Genomic DNA, 14,487 nt, shown 5'->3' with positions numbered 1-14,487 from the left:
GGTTAGGGGTCAGGGAGGAGAGAGGAAGAGATAGGAAGGGTAGGGTTAGGGATAGGAAAGTTCCCTTCCAATCCACTCCTTAATTGGAAGGGAGAAAACTGGGGAGACCCAATTGTCTCATCGCAAGTAATTTGCTAAAATCACCCTCTTGCACGCACGAGATGCAGGCCGCCCACACATGTGTGCATGGATTTTAAAATCCATTGCATATGTATGCACGACCATCAGATTTTATAGCCTGCACATGCCTGCGTGCACAAGTTATAAATTCTGTGCATCCATGTGCATGCAAGGGAACCATGTGCACATGGATGCGCCCACGCGGGTCTTAAAATTAACCCCAATGTGTTTCTTCATATTAAATTCCCCATCAATAATTACTCCTAGGACACGAGTTTGAGCAGTCAGTTCAATATTCATGTTATCAGTTACTAAAGATATACTGAGGGGTAGTTTCAGCAGTATAATTTCAGATTTTTGAGTATTAAGAACTAGTTTCATTGGCGTTAGAAACTGCTGTTATCATGGAAAGATAAAGTAACAAGCATCAAAGCTTTTTCAGTGGAGTCCTTAATAGGTACTAAAAGCTAGGGGTGTACATACAATTTTTTTTGTCCCCATTTCGTTTTCAGGTGTGAGGAGGAACATTTTGGTCCACTCCCCGGATCAGAAAACTTTTATCGTGCTATTTCATGAAAAAAAATAAACAAACAAAACAAAAACCACACCCAACCCTTCATATTTAATTAATTGCAATCCCGACCCCCCCAAAAAAACTTGCCTAAAGTCCCTGATGGTCCAGTGGGGTCCCGGGAGCGATCTCCCACTCTTGGGCCGTCGGCTGCCAGTAAACAAAATGACGCCATGGCCCTTTGCCCTTTTCATGTGACAGGGGCTATCAGTGCCATTGGCCGGCTCTGTCACATGGTAGGAGCAATGGATAGCCGGTGCCATCTTAAAAAATGGCGTGGTCCATCCATTGCTTCTATCATGTGACAGGGCCAGCCAATGGCACTGATAGCCCCAGTCACATAGTAAGGGCAAAGGGCCATCGGCGCCATTTTGATTAGTGGCAGTTGGGCCCAAGAGGAGGATGTTCCGAGGACCCTCGCTGGACCACCAGGGACTTTAGACAAGTTTTAGGGGGGGGTCAGGAAGGTAGGAGATTGTAATTAATTAAATCTGAAGGATTGGGGTGGGTTTGGTTTTTTTATGTGCCCTTTCTCCCCCCCCCCCCTCAAAATGATAAACCTCATGAAATTTCGTGGGGTTTTCCTATCATTTTCGGGGACCCCCGAACCACGACAAAATATGAAATGTCTATATTTCCTATTTCATCGCAAATGAATGCACATCCCTACTAAAAACTGTACATCATCTGCATACATGTAGTAATTGATGCCCAGCCCAGCTAGCAGTCTACACAGAGGCAACATGTAAACATTAAAAAGAGTTGCTGATAAGGCTGATCCTTGCAGAATGCCTGAATCTATATTAACTATGTTTGAAGTGGAAACACCAATTCTAGCTTGAAAATTAAATTAGAAGTAAACCACTTTAGAGTTTTACCAAAAAGACCAATTTCAGGTAATCTATGGACCAGGATGACATGATCAACAGTGTCAAATGCCGCAGATAAATCTAACAAGATCAGTAAATAGGATTGTCCAAAGTCAATACCCCTTAGGACCCTGTCCATCAAAGCTAGAAGCAAGGTTTCTGTGCTAAACTTTTTTCTGAAACCAAATTATGCTGGGAAGAGAATATGATTCTCTTTAAGATAATCATATAATTGTCACTGTACTACTTTCTCAATAATTTTTGCTAATAGTGGCAAATTAGAAATAGGTCTATAGTTACTAAATGCCTTTGGATCACCATTTTTATTCTTTAATGTTGGTCTAATAGAACTGCAAGTAATTCTCCTTCAGCAAGTGAACCTTGCATGGAGTAACTATATTAAGGAGTAACTATATTAAGGTGTGCATTTTTATTCTAAAACAAATTGTCAATTGAACCCTTTTTTTATTTTATAATGTTGCATATAGTGGCATCCTCTATTTTTATGAGTTCATTGGATTATTGCAATACATTATTATTGGGAGCTGCTAAAGCAATACTTCAGAAGTAGCAAGCGCTACAGAATAGTGCAGCAAGATTGTTTTATGGAAAGACTCGTTATTAGCGTGTTAAGCCATTGTTGATTGTATTACTCTGGCTGCTGGTAGCTGAACATGTACAATTTAAATGTATTTGGGGTAAGGGTCTAGAATGTTTGCATAAGAAGATAAAATAATATGTGCCAGGGTGAACATTTCAGTCTTCCCAGAGTCATCAATTACAAATTGTGAATGTGATAAAAAGTCAGTGAATTGAAAAATAACTTTTACTGTAATGGCACCAGAGCTTTGGCAAAAGTTGCTAGTTTCCATAAGAGCAGAGAAACTGATGAATGTTTTTTTTATTCCCAGATCTTGACAATCCATTTGAAAATTGATTATATTTTTTAAATAAGTTTTAGTGTGTAACCATGGACAGAAACCTTAAACTGGTGTGTAGGCAAACATGTGCACGTGTTAGTTGGCCCGTGCAAAGGGATGCAGCTATTTTGTAACATACATTTGTATATGTGAGCATGTTATAAAATAGCCTGACTGCGGGCACATGTGTGCTCAATCTTAACTGGACACACACCTGTATGTGCAAATTCTGCTTCTACCATGCACGTGGAGAGATATTAAAAGGCACCTGACCTAACACCATTGCCAGTTTTCCCAGTTTGTTCCCTGTTCACCCAGTTAAGGGATAGGACTTTCAAAACCCCCTAGTTTAACAGCCTTCCTTCCCACCTGTTAGCCCCCAACTTTAAAACCCTGTTGATTTGCCTAGTTTTTTTTTTTGTTTTCTGACTTACACATTATCCATAGCAGAAGTAAAGTTGTGCAGCTGGGGACCCCGACGTGTCCCAGTGCATTTTCATATTTATACGCAAATATCATGTTAAAATCCTGGACCGCCCACACCCCACGCAGACCACACCCATGCCCCACCTAGACCATGCCCATGGCCCACACCTTTTTTGAAAACTTTTCGTTTGTGCACGCAGCAATATCTAGGCACATATCCCTGAGGCTTTTAAAATCCACTTGGCATACACTGGCCTGACATATTCGCTCAATCCCTAATTTTGGCATGCAACAAGCTTTTAAAATTCACCTTTATGTTTCTAATTTGTCAGGGTGAGCTAATATAACCATTAAGACTGAATGTTGTGGGGTGGTTAGTTGGATGTTTTTTTATGTGTTATATGTAATATATATGTAAAGATAATTTTACATTGATTAGCATTTTAATGCTTTGTTGAACAGAGTTGATATTCAAAAGCCATTTAGAAGGATAACTGAAAGATTATCCATTAATGGCCACCCGGAGATATTCATTCCCTTCACTGGGGGCATTCCAGGGATGGGTGGGAGGTGTTTCCGGGTGGAGGAGAGTTAGCACATAAATTATGCGGCTCCGATATTCATAGTTAGCCACTTTAACCTAATATACCCTACTAGTTAGCCAGATATGTTTATACGACAAACTAGCCGAGCCATATAGTGGCTGAAAATGAACCCCATTATTTATGATGTATGTTTATTATTGGAAACTTACCCGGTGATTTTGGTGATTTGTGCAGTATAACATTTGTTCAAATAAGTAAATAAATAAATCTATTGGATATTCGGAGAAGGAGACAGAAGGAATACATCAGGTACAACAAGGATGAAAAGAAACCAGAGGAGTGTGAGACTTAATACTGGGACATCTGAACAAAGATATTTTGAAATGGGATTAAACTTGATCCACCATCCTAACATTATAGAAAATTCCCAAGGAGGAAGTTCTAAAGCTGCCCCCTAAACCCGGAGGGATTTTAGTTGGGAAGTAAATTCAAGTTAGAAACCGCAGAATCATAGTTTTGCAAGGAATATGTTTGTAGGGCAAAAATAAGTCAATTTTCTGTTCATTCTAAATGGAAGAAACTGAAAATAGCTTCCAACAAAAACCACCATAAATTTTGGGCGATTTTTGTATTCGTTGCATTAAGAAATAAAACATGCATCCTGTGGCTCAGCATCATGTCCTAGTCCCAGACTGTAAACAGAAGCAAGACAGACCAGTCGCCTTAGCCTTCTGGTTCCGACAGACCTTCTTCCGGTCTGCTTTGTGGGACTAGTCCCAGACTGGGCATTGTTACCTTGCCAGACCAGAAGCCATGGCTTATTTTCTGGGCTGGTTTGCCCCAAAGCCTAGCCATGGGCTGGGCCAGGAACCAGGTCTAGCCTTGGCCCGGGCTTGATGCTGAGATCTAGCTCCAGTTCCAAGGCTTAGCCATAGGCAAAGTTTAAAGGAATAGCCCGTGCCAAGACCTACCTAGTCTTGGGCAGAGCCCAGGCTTCAAAGGCCTAACCATGGGTTGGGCCTAGTGCTGAGGTCCAGCCATTGCCTAGACGTAATGCCGAGGCCTAACCTCATTCTGAGAACTAGCCTCAGGTGAGGTTTGGCAAGGAGACCTATCCCTGGTACCAAGCCCTAATCCTGGGCTGGGCCCAAGGCCAAGGCCTAGCCCCATTGTCAATGCCTAGCCCTGGGCTGGACCCAGAGCCAGGGCCTAACAAGGACCAGTAACACAGCCCAGCCCTGTGCTGGGCACAGTACTGGGGATTAAACGAGCCAGGATCAGCACTGGGACATAGCACTGGGTCAGGCCTGATACTGCAGTCTAGTCCCAGAGTCTGCAAGTAGCAGGCCTGGTTGGATCTTTTAGAAATGCTAGGGCCAGGGAACTCCCACCCCAGCCCTCTCTTATCCCCTTCCCAGAGATGGCAATGCCGTTCCTCTCACCAGATCCAAGACATTATAAATTGTGCTATCTGACTAAGGATGATGTTGAAGTGACCAGCATGGCCAGCGCTATTTTAAAGCATGGCCATACATTTCTATGGTTGTGCAATAAAATGGTGCCAGTGACAATGAAGGAAAATGCCAAAGTAATGTTGCTTTCGTACCATCACCAGGCAAACTGTGTCATTTTTAAAGTGCTATGAACAGGGCAGGAATGATTGAAAATCAGTCCTGCACATTTCATCACAGATCTAGGAAAGAGTAATAGGGGTTGAACTGGGAGCTCATGGGGATCTGCATTTCTGAAAGACCTGGTCCAGCCCGGTTTAGCCAGGCTAGGCCACTACACTAGGCTAGGCTCTGGTGCTGGACCAGGGTGCAGATCAGAGGTCTTGGTACTTGGGGCCCATCCCAGAGCTAGGCCTTGGTTCTGGGGCCCAGCCCAGGGATAGGCCTTGGTACCATGGTCTGACCCAGGGATAAGCCTCAGCATCAGGCCTAGCCTGGAGTTATGCCTAGACCTTGGCACTGGGCTGGCTTGGGTTAGGACTCAGCACCAGAGTACTTTTTTGGTCTAGTAAGTTCGGTGGGGAGGGGCATTAATTCTAAATATTATCCCTGGATGCAGAAAAGACTGGTTCTGGCACTGAAAGATCATGTTTAACCTGCTCAAATAAAAGGAGCAGAGATGGGGTAGAGAGGGTTGGGGGAGGTAAAGAATACACAGGGCTTTACTTTTGAACCTATTTACTTTCTACAAAAACGCTGTACCTACTCATCTGTGACTGGCCACATTTCAAAAGGAAACCCTGCATGAGGGTTTCTTTTTGAAAATGAGCTTCCTTCCACAGGGATATTGTATTAATGAGCTGCATGCTCTATTACCATTATGAAAGCTGTTCCCAGAGTGTCCCTTTCTTATTACTGAGGGCAGTTATCAAAGCTATTTACAAGTAGAAATAGCAATTTACCTGTGTAAACTAACCTGTTTATAAATTGTCCTCCCTTATTTTGGCTAGAACTCCATGCAGAGTTCACAATGATATAAAGGGTCTTTCCCTTTGGGCATATTGAAGTCAGGGTAGGAAAACAGTGCACATACATGACATTTTCAAAAGTGCATGGGCATTTTTCCCTTCTTGACTGCCCAGACAAAAGAGTAGGTGCAAGTTGTGTGGGAAATTCTAACTCTGAATTATTTTTCTTTGAAAATGTGGGTAATTTATGTATGTGAAAGCCATCCATACAATTATATGGGCTGTTTGAAAAATTGTACCTTATACTATAAGGTTTGAGCCTTGTTTGCATAAACCTTCGGTCAAGATTTCAACCTTTGGTTTGAAAGATTTTGCATTGTTAAAGGTTTCCTGCAAAGTTTATGCAAACCTATTGTCCTTATTTGCCCAGAGAGAAATGTATACCGTGCACGTCTTTCTCCTTGTTTTCACTTCCTTAAATACCATTTGTGCACAACAGAGAAATACAATGAACATTTCTTTTAGCAGAACCACATTTAAGAATAGTCGTACTACCAAAAATGTACTGACGCAGAATGGCGGCCTCTAAATTTTGACTTCAGTGGTTCAGAATTCCTTTTGGGATGTGAACTTTTCAATGAACAATCATCCTTTTCTTTCAACTACTTCATTTTGGTTTAGAGAAATGTAATTGGCATGCCCCTGCTGAGCTGGAAAGCATTTTCCGAACATACTTACATGTTTTATCTTTGCATTGAGCGAATGGGTGCTGGAGCTGAATCTGCTCGCCAGATGCTTCACGATGTGCTTGCTAGCTTCTGTCTTCCCAGAGCCACTTTCTCCCCTGGAAAATGAAGTTGGAAGAAGACGCGGACATATAACGAGGTGCTTATTGAGGATTCATTTTTAAAGGCTGCAATAAAGGGAAACCCCAGGGCTCAGGCTTTTTCCCTCATTCTGTGTCTATAAGAGAAAAGCTTAGTAAATCAAGCTTGTTGGCGCCTATGCAATAAAGTTTAACATGAATATTAAGGCTCATCTGCATCTGTATGGATATTAAGATGGTCCCCAATCACACTAATGTGTAAATACTAAAAAATGCATGTAACCAAAGGAGTGTTGTATTATGCAGTTGAAGTTCTAACAGGCCCCAGGAAATAACATGGAATGTAGCTTCCTTTTGCTTCTTACAATGAATTTGATAAAGGCAAATATTTAACACCTCCATGCGATCAGAGGTGTTACATTTTTTCACGTGCTCACAGTAGCAACAAAATCCCACATGCTGGCTGGCCCAAAATGAAAAAGCCAGTAAGCAAGAAGGATTTCCTTTTCCATGAAGTACAGTGAACATTATTTTTCTACCTTCCTAAATTCCGAGTACCATCCCCCACCCCTGCTCAGCAAGACATTCCCCATCCAAGAAGCTTCCCCCACTACAGAGACATATTCCCAATACCTCTCCCCCAAAGCATTCCTCCATCCCTTTCGATGTACAACTGCAACTGCCCGCCCATCTCAGAATAATTTTGAGTGCATTGAGACAGATAGAAAAGCAGACAATGCATTTAATAATCACATACTAATTTTACACAGATTAACAATTTGTCCAACAGGTGACTAAAGCTTGTAATGAAACTGTTTATCCAGGGTATAATTTGTGACCATGGCTAACTGGAAGCTAATCTTGAGAGAGATTGCTGCCTTAGCAGTCGAACTATTGAGCAATTTCATGAAACCAGAACTTGATATTTTGGTAGAATTAGGATGTGCACGATCTAAGTTTTCATATTTTTTCATTTTTCAATTTTTGGGTCATTTTTTTGGCCTGAATTTTATTTTGGGGAGGGGCGATTTTTTGTTCACTATTTTCCAAAATGAAAATGTTTGCTGTTTTCAGGGCCATTTTCCCCATTTGTTTTGGATTTAACAAAATGAATCTAAAATGGCCATTTTTGGTTCAGATTACCATTTAGTTTTAAACAAATGAATGCCCCTGGGTGATGTATTGTTTTTTGGTTTTCTTTCTCAACTAAAATCTGTTAAAATAGTTGAGGCAAGATCAATGCCAGGTGGATCACCACCTCTACCTGCATGCAGTCCTTCAGTAATTATGGCCATTGTTTCCACATTGTTTCCACATGCTTTGAGGTATGAACTAAAAGATATTTCTGTCTTAGTAACATCTCCTAGGCTTATTGGATTATTCATTTCAGTCAAAACAACAATATTTGGTGGAAGTGCAGATAGACAGTGATTGAAGTGGTGTTACTGTCTACGTGCCCTTCAATCTCCCATTCATTGCTATCTTGCATCCTGCATTTTTACCTGCAGACTGTAGTTCAAATTTTCAAAGCAAGACTTAGTCACATAAATTCACTTTGAAATCTCATGGGTGGTCCTGGTATGTGCTTACACATATGCACAGAAAGTTAACCTTGCTCCTCATCCTGTATGACTTTCTGCAAACACATTTACAGGCATCCTTTTGGAAAACAAAAACATGCATATAAACGCGTTCCCCACCCTGGCTGTGCCGCCTGGAGTCTTCGTGTGGCTAAAAGTATGTGCGAAATAGGGTTTCGCCCCAACTTTTTTAGGCATGACCCTCTAATTGATTTTCAAAGCACCATTTATGTGCAAAAAATGGGTTTTAAGTATGCAAGTCACTTTGACAATCAAGCCCTAAGTGGCTAGCTTTGGGAGTTGGTTTTGCACAAGCCATGACAAAACGAACATCACTGTCAGGCCGAGAATGTTAGATATGATTTCACTCTCTCAAGATGTGCTTGGAAATTCTTCACGATCAGGCAGCTGCTTGCAACTAAGGCAAATAGCACTCTCAGTATCGTTTCTGCCAAGTTTCCTTTGCCTCGGATCGTATGATCTTCCATCTGTCCGCACACAGTACTGAATAGTCACTTGATTCTGACACTTCTATTAGCAATGAGATAGTTTATCTGCATAGAGTTTCCCTGTTGGCGGAAGAAAGTCCCATGCGAGCTACAACGTTATAGCTTTTTACACTTTTCCTATTGGATAAGAGTTGGTATCTAACAGAGCGGGTGCTGCTCCACTTGATAGCTCTTTTTCTGAACTGTTTTCCTTCCTCTCGTACGCATCCTTCATCCCTTACTATTCTGGAAGGCAATCCATCCGCTGAACAAATGACCGTAGCAATGAAGCAATTAGTGCTGTACCCTCGGGTCATTCCATATCTCAATTATTTGTTTGGAAACTTGCGCCTGATCTGCTAGAGGATTTTCCTAGTTTTTTTGTCTAAGGCAAAAATACTTAGCAACAAGGGCCCCTTATTTGAGAAACCTCAGTACATCAACATACTGGTAAAGTAGGAAAGCAGATTAAATCAACTGGTGATTCCATTTCTACATGGATCACAGCCTTTCTAGCAAATACTGTTCATATAAACAAAAGCTGCAGTTTCTGTGCTGTTGATAAAAAGAACATGAAAAAAAGAAAACAAAACAAGTGACCAGGGGTATCTTGCTTGAGCTATAACATTTGAAACTCAGCTATCAAGTATTAATACAGATCATGCCCATTGCCCTGCCCATTCTGCATTCAAAACGTGTGGCAAAAATAATTATGCGTGCTGGCATGCACTGGGGCGCCCCCTGCTGTGGAACTTTATTTCTGCTATGGACGATGTATAAATTGTAAAACAAAAAATTCTGGGCAGATCAGCGGGGTTTTAAAGGTCAGGGGCTAAAAAGGGGAGAAGGGAGGCTATTAAACTAGGGGGGGTTTGGACGTCCTATTGCTTACCTGGGCGAACCGGGAAGGAACTTGGAAAACCGGTAATGTGTCGGCACGTGTGTGTGTTTTAAAAATGTCGCCCCCACTTAGGCATAGAAGCAGTATTTGCACTCGTAGGTGCGCGTCCCGCTAAATTGTGCGCACATGTGAGAATGGTCGGCTATTTTATAAGCATGCACGCATTTGCACGTGAATGTTTATAAATGGCCGCATCCCTGGGCGCAGGCTATTAGTTCCAAACGCACACACATGTGCCCCCCCACACGAAAGTTTAAAAAGTTACCGTCTTAATGCGTACATTTGTCAGTTTATTATCATGTAAAACAGGGTTTTAAATAGGCGAGCAAGTCGCAATTTTTCTTACCTAAAAATACATGTATGTATGTATGTGTTAAAACAGGTTGAAAAGTACGTGCCTTCAATGGATTGCAATATATTCAATGTGTAGGGAAACATATGTGTGTGTGTTGGGGGTAGACATAAGCCGCGTGCATCTGATATGCAGACGCTCCTATCATAGCAGCCTAGCAAGGGCAAAATGCGCCGGGCCTGCCATCATGGTAGCACGCTACCGCCATCCAGGCTGGAGGATTTACTACAATTTAAAGCCCAGGGGAAGGTGAAGGGTAAGTGTTGGGGTGGGTGATGAGGGGAGCCTGGAGAGAACAATATGTTAAGAAAAAATAATGGGAACCGGGAGCGGGGTGTGGGGGAGGGGGGGGGGATTGCCTGTCAATAACTCCCAGCCCTAATATATATATATTTTTTAAAACATTGAGATGGGGGGTTCACTGGGGAGGGGGCAGCGGGTTCGGCCCCACGGGACCTTTAGAGCTTGGATGAGTGGGAGGCAGGGGAACAAGTTTAGGCCTGTATGTGTTTTGTGGCTTTTTTTTTTTTTTTTTTTACAGGAGAGCAAATTAACCAGCTATAAGCTGCTAGCTGGATACTTTTGTCATGCCCCAGAATCATCATCTTTATTCATCCAACTAAATTAGAACTTAGCCGGAATAACTGCCTGAATATCACAAAACTTGCCATTTAGATTGGATAACTTCAAGTTGGTCCACCTAAATGGCTCTGAATATTGACCTCCGTATGACTAACATGGAACTCACTATAACATGTGAAAACATACAGCACTGAGTACAGACAGTGATGAATTGCACATTCACTGGCCGGATTAGAGATGCTCATTAGGGGGGCGAATTTTCAAAAGGAGATTTGCATGTAAACCAAGTATTTACGCACATAAGTACATGTACGGTCGTATTGGGGCGATTTTTACATTTCAATAGTATGCATGTACTCTGTGACGGATTTAGGATTTTGCTTGCCCCTAGGCATTGATTCTGCTGCTGCGCTCTGCCCATTATCCCCCAGTAAAGTCAGGCAACAGGAGAAGAGCGTAAGACACAGCCCTGGAGTTTGACTGTTTCAGGGCTAATGGGCAATATTCTGTGGCAAAAGAATGTGAAAACTCTGAGTAACATTGACAGATATTTCCATCTTTTATATTACATTACAAAACCTTGCTTGGTTCTATATAATTAATCTTTTCTTGAGCGAGGAAAAAAGAACATCTCAAGTATCAGTACAGGAGGAGATCTCCAAGATTGGGAGGAGGGTGAGAAGACGGGGATGGGGAGAGACAGGGAGGGAGAGTCAGAAATGGGAAGTACTTGATATAGGGGAAGATGGTGGGTGGTTCGGGAAGGAATCAAAAATCTGTGATTGGGATGATGGAGCAGGGGAGGGAGGGGAGAGAGCATGGTGGTGGGAGAATGTCAAGGGACAGTTTTCAGGACCTGGGAAGGAGGGGGGAGTAGGAAGGATCAGAGGCTTCCTGGATCTAGGAGACAGAACTCCAAAGACCAAAAGAGAGAGGATGTGGTGATGGGGGTGGCAGGTGGGGGGCAGTGGAAAAGAGTGAGGAGGAAGCAAGGGTCATTTACTGTTCTCTTGTCCTGCTCCCCCTCACTAGCATCTCACCCTAATCCTGGCATAGACACCCGCACACCCAACACCAATCCCTTCCCCTCTCTCTCATTCAAAATCACTGCCTCCCTCCACCCATTTCCCCTCTCTCATCTCTCTATCACAACACACACATCCTCCAGCTGATCCCCCTGCTTCCTCTCTCACTCTTTCCACTGCCCTCCACCCGCACCCCATCACCAACATCCTCCTCAAAAGGATTCCCTTTTGTTTTGTCTGCTCCAGGCTCACCACCCCCCCCCCCCCTTGTTCCTTGCAAGTCGCCTGGAGGGACCCGGATCAGGAGCAGAGAGCTGTTTCTCTGCTGAGTGGGATTCAGCACAGCCGTAAGGCAGGCACAGGCCTAGTGTGCCTATTAGGGGTGTGCATTCATTTTGAACTTATAGGTAAAACGCAACTTATTTTTGTTTTTTAACTTAAAAAAGTGATGAGGCGAAAACGATCGGATTTCCAACTTATTCAACATAGCTATGTTGAATACGTTGGAAATCGCTATTGTTGATCCTAAATAAAAAATTTAAACCCCTCACCCTCCTTAATATCCCCCCCCCAAGACTTACCAAAAACTCCCTGGTGGTCCGAGCGGAGAGTCAGGACGCCATTTCTGAAACTCCTTTGCGAGGAGCACGTGACGTCGCGTCACGTCGGAGTGACACGGACGTCACGTGATTCCCTTGCGGGTTCGCTCCGGGACCCTCGAGCCCAAAAGGACTTTTTGGCCAGCTTGGGGGGGCCTCCTGACCCCAAGCTGGCCAAAAGTTCCAGTTGTATTGGAATGCATCATAGAGCATTAACCCTAGCACAAAAATTCTGAGACACAAAAAGAAAAAAACAAACCTTCTCATTGATCTGTATCACCTATGGATCTCTACTTTCTAGTCATTCATTTTCAAGTACAAGCCGGTTCTTCCTTCCAAGACCTACTCCATAAGCGCGTTTCTGTACTTCTAATACTGTTGTATTTTAACTCCTTAACTCTGTTTAAACATGTTTTAAATCCCCTTGTCTAGAGCAGCACTTCAATATGGCACTTCCTACTTTCAGAACCGCCCCCAGCACGTGATTTGCATGTGCAAGTGGATGTGTAGAGATTTCTGCAAGCATTGTATGGTGCTGCACAGTTTAGATATGACATTGTGTTTCTGCCCCAAAAGTATGAGCGTATGATGAAGTAAATATGTATTTTTCCAATGTCAGACGATGCTTACTTTCGCTACTTATTTTATATGCGTATATGTGTATATTTTACAAAGATGTGTATCGTACCGGCAATTGTTTCCGGTTTGGTTTTCGCTTCCCGCGGTTCTGACCCGTTTTTTTTGGGGGGGGGGGGGGGGTTCGGCTGTCCCGATCTGAAAAAAAAAACCCACCCCGATCCTTCAGATTTAATTATTTACAATCCCCCCCCCAAAAAAAACAAACAAAAACTTGCCTAAAGTCCCTGGTGGTGCAGCGGGGGTCCCGGAAGCAATGTCCCCCTCTCGGGCCGTTGGCTGCCACTAATCAAAATGGCGCTGATAGCCCCTGTCACATGGTAAGGGCAAAGGGCTATCGGTGCTATTGGCTGGTCCCTGTCACATGGTAGGAGCAATGGCTGGCACCATCTTAAAAATATGGATTCATAGTATTCTGAAAATATTTACATGTGCTTGGACTCACTATTTTGCCGATACCTCCACCTCCACCTGACCCCCCCAAGCTGGCCAAAAGTTCCTTTTGGGTCCAACGAGGGTCCCAGAGCGAACCCGCGGGGAATCACGTGACGTCCTCGTCACTCCGACGTGACGCCGTCACGTGCTCCTCGCAAAGGAGTACAGAAATGGCGTCCTGACTCCCCGCTGGACCACCAGGGAGCTTTGGTAAGTCTTGGGGGGGGATTAAGGAGGGTGAGGGGTTTAAATTTTTATTTAGGGAATCGGTGCACGTATGGACATAGACTCAACTTATGGAATTCTCCATATATCCATATTGACCGAAATTGACCCCCCCTTTCGACTTATGGACATAAACTTTTGGTCTGCACATCCCTAGTGCCTATTGACAAATCCAAGTCCGCATGTAACTTGCAATATGGCGCATATATTTTGTCAGGGGGAAAAAGGAGGAGTCCAGTGGGTGTTCCAGGGTGGGACCCGGAAATACATATGCAAGAGCCTATTTTGAAAAAGATACAAGATGAAATTTTAAAAGCCCTCTGCCTGCCAAAGCTGGGAGATACGTGCATGTCTCAGGCCGGCACACACACTGCCCAGATATTAAGAAGCGCCCGAGTACACGCGTATCTCCTGGAACGCGCACAAAATGGGCGGGGCACGGGAGCGGTCTGGGCGGAGCATGGACAGGACACGGGCATTCCAGGAAGGTCACTTGAAACGTGCGCATAAGTATTTACCCACACTCAAGTGCGTGCCAGGGTCCCCTACCGCATAACTTTACTTCTGCTATGGATGGCGTGTACATTTTAAAATTAAAAAAGTCAGGGCTAGTCAGCAGGATTTGAAGGGTCAGGGTTAATAGGGTAAAAAAGGGACGAAGGGTAAGTGGGGGGGAGGGGGGGTTTAGGAAGTCGGGGGCCTTTGCCTGGGTGAACTGGGAACAGACTGAGGGAACTGGCAATTGCGTCGGCACGCATATCTAAAAACATCCCCCCATTTATGTAGTAGAACCGGAATTTGCATGCACAAGCATGCTTTCATACAAAATTGCGCACACATATGCACGTATGTTATCCAATGGCCTTGTCCATTTGTGCAAGCCGCCATACACGCGTACCTTTCCCCGTGTGGCTGTTTAAAAGTTACCGTCCCTATGTCCATAGATTACTGAATTTTCTGAACATTTT

General features: G+C 43.5%; 1 protein-coding gene across 1 annotated transcript in view; it reads right to left on the bottom strand.

The window, feature by feature from the left end:
• Nucleotides 1–14,487, bottom strand: part of LOC115092485 (unconventional myosin-XVI-like) — a 507,378-nt gene that overhangs the window by 444,467 nt on the left and 48,424 nt on the right. Inside the window, 1 exon segment of the mRNA XM_029603325.1 lies at nucleotides 6,609–6,714. Coding sequence (XP_029459185.1) covers nucleotides 6,609–6,714 — 106 coding nt within the window.

This window comes from Rhinatrema bivittatum, chromosome 5 (assembly GCF_901001135.1).
Source record: "Rhinatrema bivittatum chromosome 5, aRhiBiv1.1, whole genome shotgun sequence".
In the NCBI taxonomy this organism is placed as follows: domain Eukaryota; kingdom Metazoa; phylum Chordata; class Amphibia; order Gymnophiona; family Rhinatrematidae; genus Rhinatrema; species Rhinatrema bivittatum.
Note: the sequence above shows the minus strand (reverse complement) of the source record. Positions and strands in the feature narration are given on the sequence as shown.